This window comes from Thermobia domestica, chromosome 8 (assembly GCF_964235325.1).
Source record: "Thermobia domestica chromosome 8, izTheDome1.hap1.1, whole genome shotgun sequence".
In the NCBI taxonomy this organism is placed as follows: domain Eukaryota; kingdom Metazoa; phylum Arthropoda; class Insecta; order Zygentoma; family Lepismatidae; genus Thermobia; species Thermobia domestica.
In genome coordinates, this window is record NC_137461.1 from 190,187,926 (window position 1) to 190,210,504 (window position 22,579).

General features: G+C 36.2%; 1 protein-coding gene across 4 annotated transcripts in view; it reads left to right on the forward strand.

Annotated features, from left to right (window-relative positions):
- The window catches only part of Alg9 (alpha-1,2-mannosyltransferase Alg9), a 242,119-nt gene that overhangs the window by 194,262 nt on the left and 25,278 nt on the right, over positions 1 to 22,579 (forward strand). For all 4 annotated transcript variants that reach the window (XM_081769334.1, XM_081769336.1, XM_081769337.1 and 1 more), the window contains one exon: positions 21,170 to 21,299. In XM_081769334.1, coding sequence (XP_081625460.1) covers positions 21,170 to 21,299 — 130 coding nt within the window. The remainder of the gene's footprint in view (positions 1 to 21,169; positions 21,300 to 22,579) is intronic.

Consider the following 22,579-nt stretch of genomic DNA (forward strand, 5'->3'; position numbering starts at 1 on the left):
TCATTAACTAATCTTCCTTCCATATCTGTGTCACCAACGTAATAGATTCTCTTCCACGATAGTAGCGTTTTCGTGAGAATTTTCCAACTTCATAATATGCATTTATTAATCTAGAAACTACATTTGTGTATTTGCCTTGTTTCATGGTTGTTTTCCAGGCGGAAGAAAAGTGGTCCGTAAATTCAGTTACGCATAGCAATTATACACATTAAGTTTGAGGCTATCTTTCTCAAGTTCCATAAATTCGAAGTGCTTTTCGTCCCCTCAGATCCTGACATTGCTTCATCCTTAAAATAAACATGTAAGAGAAATTCATGATCTTTAGCCAGTCCATTTATCATCGTTACCATGATTATTTTGTTGTTGTTCTGGTGATGGTGGTAAATCGTTCAGCGCAAGTGCTTGGAACAGTTGCTTTTATATTCATATGGAAGAAGTGCTTATGTATCATTTTGTGTAATGGGGATCAGGGCACTTGTGATACTCTGGCAGCGGAGCAAATTCACTTCGTCAGGCTGATGAAAATGAATCCATAACACATTCAGTGTTCTTGGGCGGCCAATACACTCCTCGGTATTATTGACGGATAGTAGGATGAGAGAGCAGAGTTTTCCTATACTTAATTTAGTTCGGAAATGTCATTTCATTTGTGTATCAAGTAACAAAGCAGCTCATTGCACTTTCTCATGCGGGAAAACACATTTTTGTACAGCAAACCCTGCTACGTCAGCAGAGCACCCGAAACAAACATTTCTTATACAACAAACACTATGAACATAATACAAATACTATGAATAATACCATGAACAATAGGGTGTCCGTATTGAATGTGCAAAGTTGTAAGGATATTTTGAGGACAGCCCTTGTTATTTTATGCTTCATGATTTTCAAATATTTGCTGTTTCGTATTTTTGGATACCGAGCACACATAAATACATATGATTGAATGTATACATTAAAATTCTTTATGCTATTTGCGATAACAACGTGATGTGTTGCTAAAATATTGATCCGTGTACAGGATTGACAAAAAATTTCAATATCAATATGGACAGTGAAATGTATTGATATTCAACAATGAAAAGAACCTAATAATCTTCAGTTTTCGTGTTAGTTATTTAATGGTCAAATTGATTGTCTCCCTTTAAATTAGAACTTGTTTTGAAATCCTATAAAACAAATTTAGAGTAAGAGATAACGGTGACATTTTACTACGACATGACAAGAACAATGCTCACTGGTTCGAATCCCATATTAAATTTTAAGTCCACCCCTTTTATTGTGGATCGTGATTATTCTTGTAGTAGTGGATGGTTTTCAATAGAAAAGCTGGTTTTTTTACTTCCGATTTTTGATAAACAAACCTCATCATTTCTTTCTAACTGTTGGACATAAAAGCATTACACTTATATATTTTCCTACGTTGTTTGATTTTCTGGGTACTCAATGTTGACTTAAAACAAAATATATTTATCAAAGAATAGAAAACATAGTGGCTCACTGCAGTTGTAAATGTGTATCTTTGTAACCGTAAAACTGTTAAAGAAAGGAAGGGAAAAAAGTTCTCAAGTATTACAAAAGGTTTGTGTGTATTGAATCTTACATTATGCGCGGTTCAGAATATAATTAAGAGCCTGTACGATTTTGTCATGCTTAGTTCTACCATAACACTCATTAACGTGTGGCCTTTTGCTGTAACATGTTATATTCGCTTCAGAATTCCCATGTGTTCTGATCAGCTTTCTATATGTACACAAAAATAAGTAAAATGAAAAGATTTAGTTAACATGGAATGCACATAGTATTGTGTATTGTGTAATTTACGTTGTTCTTCTCTATATAATCCAAATTGATACAAGTGAAGCACTGATAAAATGTTAAAAAGATTTTGCGTACTACTTATCTTACGCTTAGAGGTAATAAATATCCTCTGACATGTGAAGTCAGTTATTTCAACAAAAGAGAATAAAAACATACTTGATAGGAGATTTTGGCTACCAGATAAGCATGTGTGAAGATCATGGAATATTGCTTTCTGTTTTACCTGTTGCTTTGTACTATGACGTCATATATAATTTATGCAAAGATGTAATAAGAAAACAAAAAAAATGGGTGAAAACCAATCCCACGTAAAAGGGATTGCGAAGAAGATAGTCATAGAGAACAGAAACAGCTAATGTGGCAGAACTGATTACAGACATGAATATCTAAAATGACTCATTTCTAAAATCATAGCCTGACGTGAACTTTACAAACTCAACATCCGCGGACAGCTAGCAATTTTGAAACCTGTTACAACACGATAGTGTGAAAATAAATGTACTGCTAATGTAAAACGTGGATCGCCTATGACCGTCATTTAAAAAATTCTAGAATTGAATAGAGATACAGTTTGACAGTAATGGATATGTTCAATAGGTATGCCTGAACTCTGCTGTTTAAATCTAATATAACGGATATGATGAAACTATTTCAGATTATTTTCCAAGAGAGAAAAATCAATCATTTGATAAACAGGGGAAGGTAGTGAGATCACAAACGAAATATTTTGAAATTATATCTAGAAAAAAAAATGTACAGCATATTGCGACTGAAAAATCTAGATGCAATTGAGCTCAAATTGTTGAAACCTAAAAGTGTAAAACATTCAGTTAAGACATTTCAAACTTCGCCAAGAGAAAGCATATCATTATGTGAACAGATGAAGGGAGTACACAATCAAAGCTTTTCAAACTTATCTCAAGAAAGACAATGTTCACCAGAATACAACAAAAGATTTTCATTTTGAAGATAGCATCGTAGAGTGATGGAATATATCTGATGCGGAGGGTGTGAAAATAAGTCGTAAGGATGAGTCATAAGTCTTGCAATTTTCCACAACCCAAACAGCAGGTGGGTGCATACGCCGTGATCGAGCATAAGTGCAAGGCCAAACTGCACGAAGATTTAATGTGGCAAACGGACTATTTAATACGGAGGCTGCCACTCCGTCAGTATCTTCAGTCAGTTTTAATGGCAGTGACGATGACTGCTCAACAACGTCTGATACTGTACGTGAACTGTTACTGTATGAATTCGAACTCGGGTATAACGTGCGGCAGCAATCTAGAACATTTGTCATGCGAAAGAAAGGGGGAATGAACCTCACCACAGCAACTCGTTAGTTCCAGAAATTTCATGCAGGTCGTAAAAATGTCGAAGATCAGCCGAAGTCTGGCCTTCCCAGGGTAACAGATTCTGAGGTCATAAGAAAAGTCCATCCACCAGCACATAAAGATTGTCAAACCAACTCAACATATCCTAGCCAACTCTAGTACATCACCTTCATAACCTTGGAAAAACTATCAAGAGCTGCCGCATTGTGTCACATGAGTTGAACCCAGCTAAGTCCAGGAAAATCGATGTGTGCAGACAACTGCTGCAGAGGGTTACATGCGTAGGATCGAAACTGCGTAGCATCGAAACTGCGTACGATCGAAACTGCGTACGACCGAAACTGCGTACGATCGAAACTGCGTACGATCGAAACTGCGTACGATCGAAACTGCGTACGATCGAAACTAAAACCGGCGTAGGATCGAAAACAGATAAGGTCTTATGATCGAACAATAAAAAAACAATTATTTTATAATCACAGAATATTAAGTAATAGTATATTTTTTGAAGTTATATAGGGAAAAATCGGAGTAGGATCAAAACTGTATACGACCGAAACTGCGTAGCGTCGAAACTGCGTAGGATCGAAACTGCGTACGGTCGAAACTGCGTACGATCGAAACTGCGTACGGTCGAAACTGCGTAGCGTCGAAACTGCGTAGGATCGAAACTGCGTAGGATCGAAACTGCGTACGATCGAAACTGCGTACGGTCGAAACTGCGTACGATCGAAAGTGCATAGATACGAAACTGAGAAATAAAATAGTGACAAATATAATTAAATAATCACACAGGGGTGTACCCAGGAAGTTTTTCTTGGGGGACTATGACTTATTCAGGAGGACCAAAAAGGCTAAGTCTTGTCTCAGCAGGGAGAAAGGAGAATCCTCCCCCCAAAAGCCACTACTTCTGATCAAGTTGGCAAATTCCTTGTTCAGAAGATTGCCGTTAAGTTCAATTGACTTAGCTTAACATTTTCTTAGTTACCTAGTTGCTGTGAATTGTCACTTCTTTTATAGACTTTGCAGGTGGCACAATCGAAGATTCATGTAATTAGTTCAAGTTTTTGCTAGTTTGGCCTTCGTCCCAAATTTACTAACTTCCAGGGTTGTTTTGTTTAAAACAAAATATTTAAAACAATTGATTAAAACTTTTTTTAACAATTGATTTTGTTTAAAACAAATTTTGTTTATGTTTTAAACATTTTGTTTTAAACACGTTTATTTTGAAGACTTGTCTTAAACATATGTTTATTTGCATTTTATTTTATGTTCGTAAAAAAAAAGAAATCTTCCAGAGCAAGAGAACTGTCCAAAAGTGCTCCCCAATCAGAAGACTATTTTCTTCCCATGTGAATGGTTTGATTTCTCGTGGCTACAGCAGGTCAATGTGGTGATCTACAATTTATTTTGTCTCTTTTCCCCCTTATTTTTAACGTATATTGTATTGTTTAAATGCTTCTCAGTTAACTTGCGAGAAAGTGTCGTAGTCGAAGGTTGGACTACTTATAGAACTGATATTAAAAAATAAATAAAATAATTATCACGGAAACAAACTGTTGTGTTGTATTCATTGCGACGTTGAGGTTCTGAAATTAAAATATCGCAAGCATTCGTTTGTACAGTACATGTTAGTTCTGTCTCCGTACAACATGGAATCGTTTAACATGGATTATGCGTGAAGAAAAGAAGGACATGATTTGATACAAATTTATTAGAGTAACTCAAACTCAATCAGGTAAGTAAACGATCAAACGAGTTTGTCACAAAACGTGTAAGAAAGAAATGGGTGGTTTAGTTCCAAGAACGAAAATCATTATGAAAAATGCAATGCTTGGTAAAAATGGAAACCCAAACAAATGGTAAAAATGTTGATCCGAAAATTGCTTCTGATGAATCTAACGTCAGTGGTGTGGCTGAGATGCAACTGGAAACTTCAAGTAACAACTAATTTTGTATCAACAATATCTTTTTCATTATATTATGAAAATTTTATTTCGTACCTTTTCCCCACCACAGTTCTAAATTTTCTTTGAAACTTTACAACTTGGCATAGCTTGTATGAAGAGACCAGGTGAGAAACGCAAGGTATGGCAGTCGATCGTGTAACTAACCAAGTGTGATACTTATTATAACGTTAGTGCTGAACGTCAAGGTCTGGGACAATTTGATCTCAATTTGTTTGTTTGTATGTATGTACCACGCTACAGGGTGCAATATTCAGTCTTTTAACATTAATTTTTGTGGATAGAGACACGAGGCGTCGTAATTTGCTGTATAGATTTTGACTGCGATCCCACGTAAAATTTCAAAATTAGTGGGTCAGATCCCACTTTAAACAAAAAGCCCTGTCTAATATAGCCTTGCTACTGATGCAAGATGTAATCAATCAAACTAAACAAACTAATTTTATATGTTTCGAACAAACTTGGGTTGCAGGATAAATTTGGCTTCAACTCAACATTTAGAGCACAAGGGATCCAAGTTCAATTTCAGAAAGGTTCACTTTTGCTCAGCAAACGTAATATCTTCGTAGCATAGGGTATGAAGTAAATGAAACAAAAAACACGGGAAAGCGTGTGGACCAGAGTTTCATAGGACAACCGCTAGACAAGGGCGTTGACGGAATGGGGAGGAGGGCTAATTTTCCCTTCCCCCTCCTTGCTCATACATTTAAGATATTAACATTATACTTGTATTGTGTATGTTGCAGCGTTGGAATGATTAACAAGTCAAGCTCCGAATGTCATAGTCAATGATGCATAATTACGTTACATAAATGCAGAATGTGTCCAAAAGAATACATCGACGTAAAATGTCACATTTTCACAACCACGAATCCGAGATGAAAGAAAGAAAAACTACCTGAAAAAAAGGAATCTAGAATTTTGAATGATTGCCGCTAGATAGGGGCGTTCGTTTAGAAATCATCCGTCTTCTACCCTGAATTTCAGATTTTTGGGGCAGTAATGCAGATTTAGAAACATTTTGCTTAGCAAAGTCCAACATTTAAAAATTGAAGTCCTTGCACCGAATAAATACGGATTTTGATCATCGGCCGTAAGGAGCTATAGGCCTATATTGCTTTCTTGTATATTTTTTTTACCCAAGGATTTCAAAGGTGGCTCTACTTTCGAGTTTCGGGCCTGCTTAAAATTCAGGAAATTGGACCTAAGCAACTTCCCAGTTTTAATCATCTGTATGTTCTTCGTATTTATTCGGTGTAATTACCTCAGGCTTATTCTGTTGGACTTTGCTTATCAAAAGATTTCTAAAACTGTCTTACCGTCCCCAGAATCTGAAATGCAGGGTGCGGATGAGGGTGGTTGCCCTCCTGTTCCACTGACGCCCTTACTAGCGGCTGTCATATGAAACTATCCCACGCCTTTTCGCATGGTTTTAGTTACATTTGTTTTGGATTCTTGACTGCGAAGTATTATTTTTTGAAATAGAATTCATTTGCTGAGGAAAACTGAAGTTTATTGAAAATGGATTTGGATCTATTGTGCTCTGAACGCCCCAAATATTACCTTTCGTCAATAAATTTTTGACTCAAAAAACAACCAATTACATAGACTTGCAGAAAATATAAAGTTAGCACAATATGAAGTGTGCTTCAAACATTACTTTTCGAAAACGTAGCCCTATTATTATAAAATAATTTTATTAGCACCAGTGTTATGAAATAGTAATCAAATTTTGCAACAAAAATCTCACCCGCCTCCACGAAACGCTAGCTTAGCCCCTAAAGGTATAACTACAAAACTTTTAGAAGCGGTAACTCGAAATGATTTTCTTTATGGTTAAAATAACCGCACAACAGCATTTCTGGTAAAATTCTAGCCCTCATGTAACATGACACCATTTGCATTTGAAATTTCGAATACTAAGCACAGATGTTCGCCAGGATGCTTGATAGCACCATCTGATGTGTCAGACCACTTCCAAGATTCATCATTCTCCCTCAACCCGTTGTCAACGCACAAGGATGGTGAGGACTTTTGTTTTGCCATGTATATTGATAGATTGTGTGAAACCTCTATAGTTGGTAAATTTTAAAATCTACCTTAAAAGCTTACTATATCCAAGAAAATACTTACTGTATGAGAGTCACTGGCAAGAGGGTGTAATAAAAGGGGTCGTTATATGAAATAAGTTGAAAATTACTAATCTATACGGAAATGTTCTGTACCCAACAGTGTGTAGTCTTAAAGAGAATAAAATAAATGAAAAGATCGGTTGAAAGAGCAAAAAGTCTTAATAAATACGTGATTACACGATTTTGAAATATGTTTAAAATAATATTTTAAACTGTTCAAAATGTTTAAAACATGTACTTTTACTTTTTTGTGTGTTTTTTAAAACATCTTTAAAACATTTTAAACACTTTTTTCATGTTTTAAACACGCGTTTTGTTCTTTTTTTAAAAAAACTGTATTTTTTCCAACCCTGCTAACTTTTGACCAAGTTGGAAAATTAGAATGCGTTGCTGCCAATATTTACTTAAAAGACTTCCGTTTCTTTCAATTGACATTTGGATTAGCATTTTCTTACTTACCCAGTTGCTGTGATTTTCAATTTCTTTATGAACTTGGCAATTGGCAAAATTGAATGTTTATATAATCAGTTTAGTTTTAAGTAGGTGGGAATTTGTCGCCAGATACAAAATTTCTCATCCTACGGCCTCGCGCCTCATAAACCTACTAACATACCAAAATTCCTAGTTTTTATTCCGATTTCAATTACGGTACCTAAAATATGAGATTTTGTACATCCAAAAAGTCTATTTAAATTACACAGTTTTTTGTCTCTTTAAAGCTGCTAAAAATGGAAAATATTCACTTTTGGAAATTTTCTATATAGTCCCAGGAGGCTAAAAACTTTGCCAAATTTAATCCTTGTAGTTCTACTGGAAGTGCCTATACTGTAAAAAATCGTTGTATTATTTCAACGACATGCCTATGTGTTAGCACGATTGTGTTAAAATATAACACAAACAAGTGGTTGGAACAACTCACTCTCCGTTTGGAGTTGTGTGTCAAATGCCGCTAGTTGAAATGACACACAGCCTGTGTTGTTAATACAAGTGTAGAATCTTCGGTGTTGTTTTCTGCGTGATTGCCATATATGTTGGGTATCTAATTATAAAGGCTTATGAACTGAAGCTACAGGCAAACACAGTAGAAAGAAATACTTAAACAAATCCAAGTATACGCAAAATTTCAAAATACAAACCACGCGATGTGTTTTCAATTGTTTTACAAAATGTTTCTGAAGAAACCCTAACAGCACAAGATGTGCTAGGCATGTACCATTTTGGTGTTCTAAATTCATCTCCCACATTTGATGCATTTATTGCTTCTTTTTCAAAGCGGTTGTGTACTAGAAGCAACAAACGCATCAACTTTATTAGATGGCAACTGGCGCCGATCATTTGAAAGTGAATATGGAAGAACTACAAAATAAAGTAAATAGACAGTCGTCATTTTGTAATAAAATTAGGTCTACATGGCGAGCAGATTTTATCCCGAACGGTTATCGTCGAATATACGCGGGTTAAAGGAGCACTCTGATTAGCCAAATTCAAAAGACCTTAAGAATTTATCCCTCTACAAGCGACGGTTTACGTGTTATAGGCTGCCAAAAACATGAAAAAAGGAATTTTAAAGGTCCATAGCTCCAAAACTATGGGACCTACCGCAGTCGGGTCAAGACTTAACTTAGGAACTAGTATGTGCCCTATCCAAAAATGCGTATGTCAGAATCCTGAGGTGCTTCCACAACAATTTTTATAGAGGGAGTTTAACTACGGGCCTATGATATAAAGTATTCTCCAACTACCTCCATAAAAATTGTTGTGGACATCTTAGGTGAATTGAATTTTGGACATCTTAGGTGAATTGAATTCTGTATGGAAATGGAAAACATTTCAGTTTTATTTAAATCTTGGAAAAGAAACATTCTCTGTGTGCAAGAGGTTAATCTATACACATGACGATACATCACTCCAAATGTTTTAAACATATTAACTGGCAGAGTATATAGTTATCCTGGGGGCAAGAAAACAAAGGGATTTTTACTGAAATTAAAAATCGTAGTATGGTGGTACGTACCATACGCATGAACTTACTTTGGAGGAGGGGTCCAAATTCAATGCGAAGATAAAGTATTTTCAGATTTGTCAATTTTCGAAGTTTATGTTTATAATTCCGTACCTATACGTCCGTGCGCAAGTGAACTACGTCAGTCAAACATCGGTCCTTACTGAACAAACTTGGGCACAGATCGTTGCAATTGCGTAATTAGGAGGCGCACCATAAATTCGTATTTAGGTTCTAAACATCGTGTGTGTGGGGTTTATCGGGGTTCTCCCGTTTCCTTCCACTTTTTTCATTCCACCATTTCATTCATTTCTCATCATCAGCGTCTACTTTAGCCTAACCGGCATAACCGTAGGACGTGAAACTAAAAGATTTCATTTCATTTCATTTTCGTATTAAGGTTCTAATCCTTGATTTTTCTCACTTTTATATTTACCATAATCTATTAATTTTTAATTACTAGCTTCGTTTATTCAATATCGACATGATACTTTCAGGATATATTAGTGGTGGGCTAAGGTTTATTTGAAGATAGTTGCATCTGTCTCTTAGCAGTATTTCCAGCCATAGAACTATTTATTTCCAGACTTTTTTGGGTAAAAATTTCCTTTTTTCCCTTCTAAAATTTGCCTCTTATTTCTTTCTCTTCTATTGGCTACATTGGAACGAACATACCAGATTCTGGAAGCCTCATCCTTGACTTACACAACGCACTATAAAAAGTTTCACTTGGATAATTGGGGACACTACAATTCCGGTCTTACAGTATACCATATTACATAATTTTAAGGATAATAGTGACTTTCTAGGAAAAATGATATACTTTTTAAAATTACATGCTTAATTTGAGAGATATCATCATGATACTAGCTGAATATATTATTGGTGGGCCAAAGATTACTTTAAAATTGTTTGCTTCTGAGTGGTAGCAATGTTGCCAGCTACAGAAAATGTTAATTGTAATTGTTTGTAAAAAATTTGGGAAGTTTATCCTTTCCCCCCTATTATTTCAGTGTCCTTGGCTATATTCAAACCAACATACAACTGTCTGGAATCATTTTTGGCCTACAAAACGCACCATAGAGGAGCACGATTGAATAATTAGGGAAGACGGTGAACCACCATGTATGCTGATTTTTGCTTCTGACGCGTAAGAAGTGCCAAAATTTGATGTGTATTATGAGAGAGTTTTTTTCTTTCTCTCTTTGTATGGCAGCCAGCGACTTCAGGTTTTTACTGTACCTTGTCAACATACCAGAAAATTCTTTTTAGGTGACTTGAACCCCTGTGGCTTCGGTGTTCCCAGCTAGAAAAAATCATGAAATTCGGCTAGGGATTTTTTTTTTTTTTAATTTCACTCCTACATTTTTTCAATAATCCCTCCCGTTAGCAACACTGCAATCTAACTTACACCAAAAAATAGCCATGTCCCTCTTCTAAAATACAAGACGTAAACGATATCAATCGGGATAACAGTGTTTGGGCAATAAATCAGTCTACCAAAAACCCCAAAATCGATTTTGTCCCGAAAGGGTTAATGAGATATGCGCGCCAAAGATTTCGGGCTCTAATTTAACGTGAGCCCCCCCCCCCCCAAAGTTTCTGGGCTGGTCCAGAGAATGAATGGCCTACATAGTACTGTCTACGGGCTGGATAGGCTACCAAATTTCAGCTTTCGTTCTCCCATAGTTAATATGATATAGGCGCCGAAAATTTGGGGGCTAACTTCACCAGAGCCTCCCAACTTTCTGGGCTAGTCGAGATAAAGATCGATGGGCTAACAAATTTCATCTTTTGGGCCAATATAGTTAATAAGGTGTGAAAATCAAAGTTTTGGGGCGTTAACTTAACGTGAGCCCTTAACTTTTTGGGCAAGTTGAGATAATGAGTGTACCAGGTACTAAACTTCATGGGCCTTCCAACCCATTATTATTTAGCATTTGGGGCACTCAAGGAACACAGATACAGGGTCTCCAAATGTGAAAATGAAAATGCAATCTTTAAGTTTTATGTCCGACTGTCATCCTGGGTAGACTAAAGGAGACGCAGATGATGAGAATAAATGGAATGGTGAAATGAAAGAGTTGTGGGAAAGGGAAACTCCAAGAAAACCCTCACACACGGTGTTTGTTCACCACAAACCCCACTTTGCGCAAGTTGGTATAGAACCAGGGCCCCGCAGCATGTGTGAACCCTCTGCCACTAAGCCACTGCGGCCCGGAAGTCCTCGAGACGAGACACATAGGCGTATACCTAACGTGTAATTTGTTCGTAGCGGGAATTTCTGTTATGGTATAGTTAATTACATACAATGAAAAACCGAAAATGTGATGTGGACAATCGCGAACAAGCAATAAACAATCTGCGTGATTTGTTTTAGATTTCGGAAAATAGGTTCTGCCAGATTTACGCTTATCGACTGTAATCGTTTATTTATTTATTTATTTATTTGGGAGGGAAGCAAAGTATAATACATTTCAGTCATTACACATGCAAAGAGATGTTTTATGGTAATTGTTTTTTGCTGAAATATAACTTCGGTATCTTTTATACGTGTTTAGGAGCTGAGATTATTATCTAATAATTATAAGGAAGATACAAGTTTTTTTTTTTTTTTTTTTTTACGAAGATACAAGTTTTTTACCTTCGTACAACAATTCATGTTTAATAGGCGTATAGAAGGGGCTCATGCCCAAAACATTGGGACTCCATTTCTGGGGCCCCATGTTGGGGGCCCGGTTCCTGACCACCACTGTGCTGAGGGGAATCGGATCTTTCCAACGTCACCATCTGTATGCAACAACTCCATGCTGAAACGAGAAATAGAGTGGACTCAAGCCCAACATTTCGGAACCACATTTTCTGGAGCTTCGAGGCCAGGGCCCAATTTCTGACATTACCGCTTTCGTTAATCGACCCCGACCTTTCAAACGCTAACACTATAGTACAACACCATGTTAAATACGCAAATAAAAGAGACCTGAACCCAAACTTTTGGGATCTCATTTCTGGAGTCTCAGGTCCCGGAGCTTTCCAACACCACAATATGTATCCAATAACTCCATGCTTAAAAGAAAAATATTATGAAGCCAAGCTCAAAATTTCGGGACACCATTTTTGGACCTTTGAGACAAGGGCCCAATTTCTGACGTTAACACGACGATTTCTGTGCTCAGACGACCCGAACATTTAAAAACTTCACCACCCACCCACATACAATTCCATGTTTAATAGGCGTATAGAAAGAACCCGCGCCCAAAACTTCGGGACCCCATTTTTCTGGAGCCTCATGGCTGGGGCCCGGTTTTTGATATCACCACTGTGCTCGGGAGACCCGGACTTTTCCAATGCCACCATCTGCATCCACTAACTCCATGTCTAACACGGCTTCCCCATTGTAGGAGGATTTTGACGAATTTTCTGCAGGTTCTTTACAACTATTTACAACGTTTCAAACTATTCATAAGAAATGAAATTTCAATACATTAGAAACTATGTTCTTTTAAAATGTTCAAAATGGATGACAGCATTGATTTCCAGTAATAGTTGTAAACTTTCGTAATTTTATTCTCTATTTGAATAGTAGTTTAATTTCGAATCTTTTACGGTTAAAAATATTTTTGTGAAATGTAACGGAATACATTGAAATGCTCCTACCCCCACGGGTACGTGTTCCAATTATAAATCGATTTGAGGTTCAGCGTACAAATGAGAAACTCCCAAAGCGAAGTACAATATTGTAACGTTGTTGACATACATATGAATAACTGGTGATTAGGTCGTTAAGCTGTACATAAAATCATATAAATTTTCATTCATATTACGCAGACAAGTACACACAGAACAGCATATGAATCTTTATCTGACTTTTGTTTCTCTAACTTTCTGATAGCCTTTAGAAATAATATCTTTACAATCGAAATATTCGTTAAACATTATTATTATTATTATCCTTCAATATTCATTATACATCATATTCTTCATTACTTTAAATTCTTCATATTACATAACTATTTTACATTATATTCCGTCGAAGCTGTTTCAAAGTTAGTATTACACTTCTGACATAGTCATCATTACAAATCATAATTGATTCTCAATCCATACGCCTGTAACTTGTCCATCCTACCTGCAGTGTGGATCCTACGCAGTTTCGATCCTACGCAGTTTCGACGCTACGCAGTTTCGACCGTACGCAGTTTCGATCGTACGCAGTTTCGACGCTACGCAGTTTCGACCGTACGCAGTTTCGATCCTACGCAGTTTCGACGCTACGCAGTTTCGACCGTACGCAGTTTCGATCCTACGCAGTTTAGGTCGTGTGGAGTCCATGAATATAACCCTAATTTATAGCTGCACAGGTTAAACAAATTAAAGAGAGAGAAAAAAAATATATTTTTTGAGCGCATGATTAAAACTTAAATTATTTCAGGGCAACTGCGTAGGATCGAAACTGCGTACGGTCGAAACTGCGTAGCGTCGAAACTGCGTAGCGTCGAAACTGCGTACGATCGAAACTGCGTAGGATCGAAACAGGTTTTGAGCTGAATTTTTCGATCGTACGCAGTTTCGATGCTACGCAGTTTCGATCCTACGCCGCATTCCCTGCTGCAGAATCTATGTAGTGTGCTTTTCCTGAAATGGATTGTCACATGAGACGAAAAGTAGGTGTTTTTCCAAATCCGATTGTACAAAAACAGTGGTTGAGCAAGGGCCAATCTTCTAGAACAGGTCGTCAAACAGGGCCATTTCGAGCATAAAGTCATGCTTTGTGCGTGGTGGGACTACGAAGGGGTAACTCACTTCGAATTCATTTCTAGCGGTCGTACAATCAGTGCTGACCTTTATTCCGAACAATTTGAGGGGATGTATGCTGCTCTACGCCAAAAATATCCTGTATTGGTGAACCGAAAACGTGCTGTACTACAACAGTATAACTCAAAACTACACTCGGCTCGGAAAACGTACAGAGTTGCAGGAACTTGATGACATCGAACTGATGCCACACCCGGCATATAGTCCTTCGGTTCATGGTGTACTTTCTGAAATTACAATGCTTCACAAACCAGTAAGAGATAGAAACAGCAGTGACTGACTTCTTTGCCTCTAAGGGCAAGATGTGATTTCGACATGGAATAGAGAAACTCCAGGAAGGTGGCCGTAGATAGTCCAACACGAAGGGCTATATTTGAACGCTAACCTGCTTTCATTGTACTGTAGTAAATACAGGTATGTTGTACTACTTGAATATTGCGAAAATTATGACTTATCCGTATACTTTTAAAGAATATCAAGTGTATTGTTTTGTGTATATGCTATTTCTTTTGTAAAACCATGTGATGTTGGTATTGTAATGTAAAAATATTGCATCCATTTTTTTCTGAATTTTCTGTATATATGTATACATACATATATATATATATATATATATATAGGGGCGGATCCAGGATATGATCAAAGGAGGGGCTAAACCATATTTTGCCGTTTTATCCAGTGTAAAGCAGGATTGAAGTCCATTTTATCCAGTGTATATCTGAGCGTCAAGGGGGGGCTATAGCCCCTATAGTCCCCCCTTGGATCCGCCACTATATATATATATGTATGTATGTATGTATGTATGTATGTAAATGGGTAATTCTCAAATTAGCGGCAAAATTGAGGAATAAAAGTGCTAAAAACGTATATTTTTAAATACCATTCATTTTCTTTCAGTAAGTTCAGATACAGTTTAGAAGTATGTTTTGATACTAAGCAGAGCTTAATCTGCATAACTTTAGTTTTTAAAAAATGTTATTTGTTTTCACTTGAAATATTAATCCATGCTAATGACATTTTTCCATGCTAATGACAAAATACACACAATAGCCAATAGAAAGTGGTGTGCTATGTGATTTTGCAAATAGTAATAGTTAGAAATCTACTCTTTGGTTAATTACGGTCGTAGGTGTCAATTTGTGTTGTAATTTTTATTTTTCTTTGCTGAAGTTTAAGTTAAAAATTACAGCAAAAATTCATACCCATGACCGAAACCAATTAGAAACTGTATTTCTTACTACGACTATTTGCAAAATCAGAAATAAATAAAGTTTGATATTAAGGCGTAAAAATATATACGGGGAGATACTTGATCTAAAAACAAGGAAACAAACTTTGTCCGAAATCTCAGTTTTGAAGTTAGAGGTTGCCTGAAGCGTGGGAAAATGTATCTCAGATACCTCTGTTTTAAACATTATCGAACATACGGAGTGCTGATTAATAAATCAATTAGGAAACATACCAATTCGATTTAAAAATGGATTTTCCAACTGCGATGTGTGCGCAAGGGATTCCCCAAAGGGATGATGAACCAACATTATTTCATTATTGGTTATTGTTGCAGAAACCTCTTCTACACGCATCGAACAGTTTTGAAACACGCATTTTTAAATATAACCTGTAGGACTTCCTAAGTGATTTATTAAGACGCACACACTATGTTGGATAGTTGTTTAATAAAGGGGTCTCTAAAATTCATTTTTTCATGCTTTCGGCAGCCCAAATCTCCGAAACTATGGGCGTTTGGCCAAAGTTCCAGAGACATTCTTCTTTTAGCATCATGTGTTTGCCCTTATTTTGTTTGTACACATTAATCTAATACGCTATGTATTTTTAAACATATATCATCACTGTATTATCTATTAAAGTTTTATCAGAAAGTAGAAGATTAGTGTTAAAGGTTCTTCGGTCAATAAAACTCGCTATAAACGTTCAAAATTTACATTGGCATTCATCAGAATTAATTTTTCGGAACACGCTCTTTTATACTTTTTGGTTTGTATTTCTCATTTTGGCTTTTAACTATAGCTTTTACTGTCCATTTTTTCAGGAGTCACGTTGTCAATTAGCGAAATTTCTTAGGAACAGTCATTGTATCGGTCATAATTTATTATTTTGTTTTTCTCACTGTCACTTCGGTAATTATTTCTTGTTGTCCGCAAGACAATGATATTCAATAAATGTACAAGGGTATGATACACAAATGTATTTTTATAATTCTTTGGAAAACATATTCCCAGCACTTACGCATATATGATCTTCTAAAATCAAGATACCACCTCACATGCAAGTTTAAATTTATGCTACTAGCTATTACATAGATCTGTTGTGCTGCCAAAATGTCTTGAGCCGTGTCAAAAATGCGAACTAAAGCTCACAACCTCACAAACCCACGCGTTGAGCCAATAAGGGTCCAGCTGTTGCTAAGCGAGAGAAAGCGAGTGGAATTCCTTCAGCCGATAGCAGCGCTTGCAACGGAAGACTAGGGATCAAGTCAGTGGCATATCTTTAGTATCATTTTCTCGATGATTTTGAAACGATCCCGATGACGATCTGTTTTATTTATTTCTGAAATTTGATCTAGAAAAGGAATTACTTCCAATGCACTCTACATAGATTTTAATAAAATATGTTTAACATCTAACATCTAGGGTTTGTATGAAATACATTAGAATATCAAATCGAAGTTCTAAGCCATTTTGAAAGAAACTTTCTGCGACGTACTTAAATGCTCCTTTGTACGGTACATAGTGTGCAATTCACTGGCTACATGGACACTACACATTAACCTTTAATTCTCTTTTAATACAAGTTCAAACACAAAGCAAACAGACATCCTTTGTCATGTACTAATAGAAAAGAGCTTCTATAGAAAACTCAGATATAGGCCCAAAACACCTAAATGATTTTCTTTGGGTATAATCCCCACTGCCCGTCTTGACTCCTCTTTCTTGATCCCGCTAGTTTTGAAAATTAAAATTCATCGACTTAAAATTTAGTCAACATTTTTTGTGTAATTTAAATTCCTACTATGAATTAGAATCCGTAGGTAAAGTTCTGGATCCTCCCCAAAAACAATTTCTGGGTACGTGCCTGTCAATCACGTAACAAGGCAAGTTTATTTTAAAAAACAAATAATACTCTCAGGAAAGCAATAATAAACCCTCAAATTAAATAAATTACAAGAGAATATAAATTAACGCCAAAATTTCCATGCTAATGACAAAATTGCATTTAATCGAGCTTGTACAACAACCCCTTTCACAAATTATTAAATACATTACTTGAATACCTTAAGTTCCTAATGTATTAATTTACAGAAACAATATTGCACAATAAATACTTTGATTTCCACAGTCTCCACACTGTTGACAATCTATTTTGCCACCCTGCCGGAAAATCATACAAATACTTATGTAATGTCTATCTTGGGCAACAGTTTCGCTCCAACTGCACTGACCAACAAATGACACACGATAACCGTTCTAGTCGCATGGTTGCCAGGTCATATTTCTCTTTCCAGCGAACGGCATATCAATTTAAAATGCGCCTTTGCTGACGACTGCAGAAATGGGAACAAAATTTTTAAAGTCTGTAAAATAAGAATACATTAAGACTCAAAGCTGTGTTTGAAGCTCAGTAAAGTTGAACGTTGCCTAAAAGTTGTCGCTTAATATCAAAGGAGTACGGATACAAACAGCTACTTTATAAGAACCAAAAACTGTGAAAATGTAGTTGGTTACAGCCATGCTAATGACATTCTCCATTTACTTTTAAATTTCGTACCAAGCTATTTTCTACAAATAGTACATTTTAAATAAGAAATGTACATGGCATTGTTGAAGGAACTGAATTACACATATATTTCAATTTTTGAGCAATTAGTGTCCTTGGTTTAAAAAATATTAACTGGAGACAGCATTTTCTCCCCTATTTTGAGAATTACCCATATATATATGTATGTATATATATATATATATATATATATATATATATATATGTGTGTGTGTGTGTGTGTGTTTGTTTGTGGAATGGAGGAATACATACCATGAATTGTTTCCAGAGGAATTCTCTACTATTCCGCATGCAGTGTAACATTTAGTTCCGTCAGCGAGGATGGAGACTGATATTAATTTGGAGTCTGTGCAGTAGAATTGACCATAGATGTTTAATAGGTTAAGGATCGTGATTAGGTGAACCAGGAAAGATGTAATTTATCCTGATGTTGAAGAATAGTCCACACATTATCGTCTCCAGCAGTGAATTGCTGCAGTGTCATCTTGGAAAATTGCCTTACTACTTAGAAACAACATCTGAATCATAAGATTCACATAATCACCTAAAATGACCATGTAATCATTTTAGTAATGCTTTCTGTGAGCGTAAACGCAGAAACTATGGAATATATAAGGAAATCATAGCTCACAGTATCACTAAGTGGCCGCTATGTTTCATTGCAGGAGGAGACAGTTCGAAACATATACTTATTTGGCTGTCCGCTGTTCATAAATCTCCTATTGTTGGAAATAAAATGAAAGACAATTTACTATGCATTTTCGATCATCGGGATGAACTACGCGTGTTCGTGGCACCATTTTCTTCGCCGTATAGTGTTGTTGGCAGTGATCAGCGGTTTGGAAATTTCTAATCGACCGCGCTTATACAGTATCGTTGGACTGACTGTCGCAATAGGCTGTTTCTAGTGCTATTTGAGTCACTTTCGCTGCTTTTATTCTACCCCGTTGGTGACAATCCTCTTCAATGCTTGGTGCTCCCTGTCACTTATGCTTCTGTTCCGGCCACTGTCACATACTCTTCGCGGATGTTGTTTTGCCATTAGTTCTATAGGATCCTCTGAATACATCTAACACGTTGGTCATTTGCGCCAGCTTACTGCTTACCCATGATTTGCCCTCTTTCAAATTAAAAAATTCTCCCATCATGCATCATGCCCTGTTCCCGGTTCCACACATGCCTCTGTTCTACTCGTTTGACGTAATACATACGATCACCTAACGATGTTATCTAACATATTTTACATGTTAAATTATTTTGATGTTCAGGTCATTTATTTGTTGATTGAATCCATATCAACCGCGTTAGTATTAAGTACTTTACCTGTTGGAAGGTCCTAAGACTAATGAGGGTTGTTTTCTTGTTTCTTAGGATTGGGCCCGGAAATGTTTCTTCCACATTTCTCGATCTTCAGCTTTCTCTCTTCCAATATTTCTTCAATTTTTCAAAATCATCAATCAGTCGTGCTCTTGCTACTCCTCGCTTTCCTTCCATCTTTCCTTCTATGACATATGAAGGTGACAATTTCTTCGCAAGATTTGGCCAATCCAATTGACCTTCCTACAAAGGATACCTGCTAAAAGCGTTGTCTTCTTTCCTACCCGTTTTAAAATATTTAATATTTTTGTTTATTACTCTCTCCGTCCATTTTATTTTCTCCGTATTCCTCCAAAATTACATTTCGAAGCTCTCTAAATATTTCTTCTCTAACTTCCGTAAAATCTAAGTTTCCGAACCATACAGTGGAAAACTCCATATTTAGCAGCACTTGACCAGTTTCTTGCTTAGTCCAATATTAAGCCTGTTACTTAAGAATGATCTTTTCTTGTTGAGTGGTACTTTGGCTACGACAATTCTTGACCTTATCTCTTTGCTGCAGGCCTCTCGTCAAAATACTTTGCAGATATTTGAAATGATCAATCTTCTCAAGTTCTTTTTGCTCTACTCTGATCCATAAGAGTACGTTTCCACAGAATATTCTCATGACTTTCTAATTTTTGACGTTGGTTTCCATTCCATATTGTTTCCTAGCGTCAACTATTTTATCCATCATCTTGTATAGTCCTTCGATTCTGTCTATAATAACAGTATCATCTGCATACTTGACCTTGTTATTGATTTAGCTCTAATTTGAAATCAGCAATTCCTATTAGTGCTTCTTTCATTAAACATTCACTGTTGAATAATTGAGGTGACATGCTGCATCCTTGTCTGGTTCCTCTTGCAATCTGCACACTATCTTTCTTGACTCAAATGCAGCTTCACTCATTATCCTATGCAAAGGTTGCGAATAAGTAGTCGGTCTCTCCAATTGACCTGATTCTTTTAAGTACGCGTATTTTCACAAGTTCGGTCCAATTGACCCGGTCAAACGGTTTTTGCCAGCCGATGAAGGGGGAAGCTTATGTCTTCCCTTACGTCAAGAACTCGTTCTGATATAATTCTCATCAACCCAATACAATCTCTGGTACCTTTTCCTTTCCGGAATCCAAATTGACCTTCCTGCAGGATCTCTTCTATCTTATTTTCCAGCCACCTGTTCAGTATGTGCACAATAATCTTTCCAATGTAGGACATAAGGCTAATGATTCTGTAATTACTGCATTTCCTTGCTTGCTTTTTCTTAGGTAATGCAATCATTGTAACATCAAGAAAATCCTCTGGCCATTCTCCACTCAGGTAGATGTTGTCAGTAACTGAAGTTTATACTTATTAACAATCGTCACTGCAGTATAAAAGGGGTCTACTACTAAGTGTCTCATGTTATATGCTTCAAATGTAAGGTTTAGATAGGAAACGGTGAAAGTAGAGAGAAGACAGCGAGAATACGTTGATTCCTAATTTATTTTCTGTTCATTCGCCTCAGATCCCTATTTTCCGTGTACTTATTTGAACCACAGGGAAATAAACTGTCCAACATACTTGTATCTTTATTCAATGGCCTAATGCCTCGCTTAGTTGCCTAAGGTAAATGAGCAAGAGCCTACCTTTGAGCAGAATATTCAGACAATCATCCCCAAGGAAGTCAGACCATGGGCAATATTTAGCGAACAACCGATTACTATGTTGTATTTTTATGTAGTCTTCATATAAATGAGAAACTAATAATGCATTTTAAGTATATTTAAGTATTATAATCAATATTTTATATCTTTGGTTATAGGCTGGCCATTTTAAGTAGTTTGTGTTAAATGTATAGTTAAAATTTCTAATTCATTCAAATGTTTAGATGATTGTTTTCAATTTTAAGAAATTCACTAATCAAACGTATTAAATGTTTTATCTTCCTGATTCTTTCTGTAGTTGGAACTTGCAGTTTATTAAATCAGAATTTAAAGGGCAGTTACCGCAAATGTACAGTTCATTACCGAATGCCACTGCAATTATTCCAGAAAACATGAACGATAAAAATCAAGAAGAACCTTCTCGATATGTAAGTAATGCCTTATTTTATCTTGTACGTTGTGCTTATAATAGCCTATTAATGCAGGATAACATTATTGTTCATATAACAAGATCATTGGAAATGATTTGAGATATAGGAAGTAAATCTAAGACGTTGTATGTTGTGATACATTTTATACGCTGAATTTTGAAACATTGAATATATTGGTTCTGTATGTTGCATGATGTTGCAAGATATCAATATAACGAAAGCGAGTACAGAGTCCGTGGCCGTGGATCTCAGTTTTCAATGTTGTGTCACCGCACGAAATTATACACCCCAACGGCGTATGGTGCATTAATTCATTACTCCTGGCCCAGATTCATCCTTGAGGTTTCTCGCGGCTAGATGTGCGGAATGTCCCAGTTTGGACTTATAAAGGAAAATCACTCGAATTGTGATGTCCCAATGGTGGAGTATACATGACCCTAACACAGTGTTCCACAACTGTTGTACCCCATTGAGGTGAAAGGTGTGACGCGAACTTTTACTTGTTGTAAGAAATCAATTTTCGTGTTTTTATTATTACTGTTATATTATGTTAGCTGCTGTTTTCACGTAATTGTACAGTAAATTCTGAATTACTTTATTTCCTGTAAGAATAAATAAATAAGAAACGTTCATGACTATTGCAGTATTTGTTTCGGTAAAAGTACAGGAAATTAATTGTAAAGCACTTAGAGGTGCGGTGGCCAATGGTTATGGGTGTGGTGGTATTGATTTACTTACGATACACCCGGGGATTCGAACCCAAATACAGGAATGTAAGTTACACCATCGTCCGGGGTTTAATACAGTAATCAGGTCTAGGAAATTATCTGTTGGTTGTTACTGGTAAATTTGAATTACAATATTACGAACAAATTACAAAAAAGAAAAAGAAAAAAGGAGGGATAGAATATAGACTACCACCAGTAATTACAAGGTTCGATTCGTTGTTGTGTCTATATAATCTCGGGAAATTACAAGAACAGAATTACATTAGAATATGGGCTTCAAACAAAAAAAAAATATATGTATATATATATATAGTAGCGTAATGTAAAAACAGTAATGATTATTGCATAAAAATTTAATAATTAGAGTAGAACTTTATAACAATACTTTGGCGATTACCTACAAAGTTACGAAAATTTTACTAAGGAAATGAAATTTCACTAACACAATATTCACACTTAAATCATTATCACTGAAAATATTAAATTGAGAAAGAAAAGAAAAAATAAATTTCTCATATTCACTGTGAGACGTGTAATATATATTTTCTT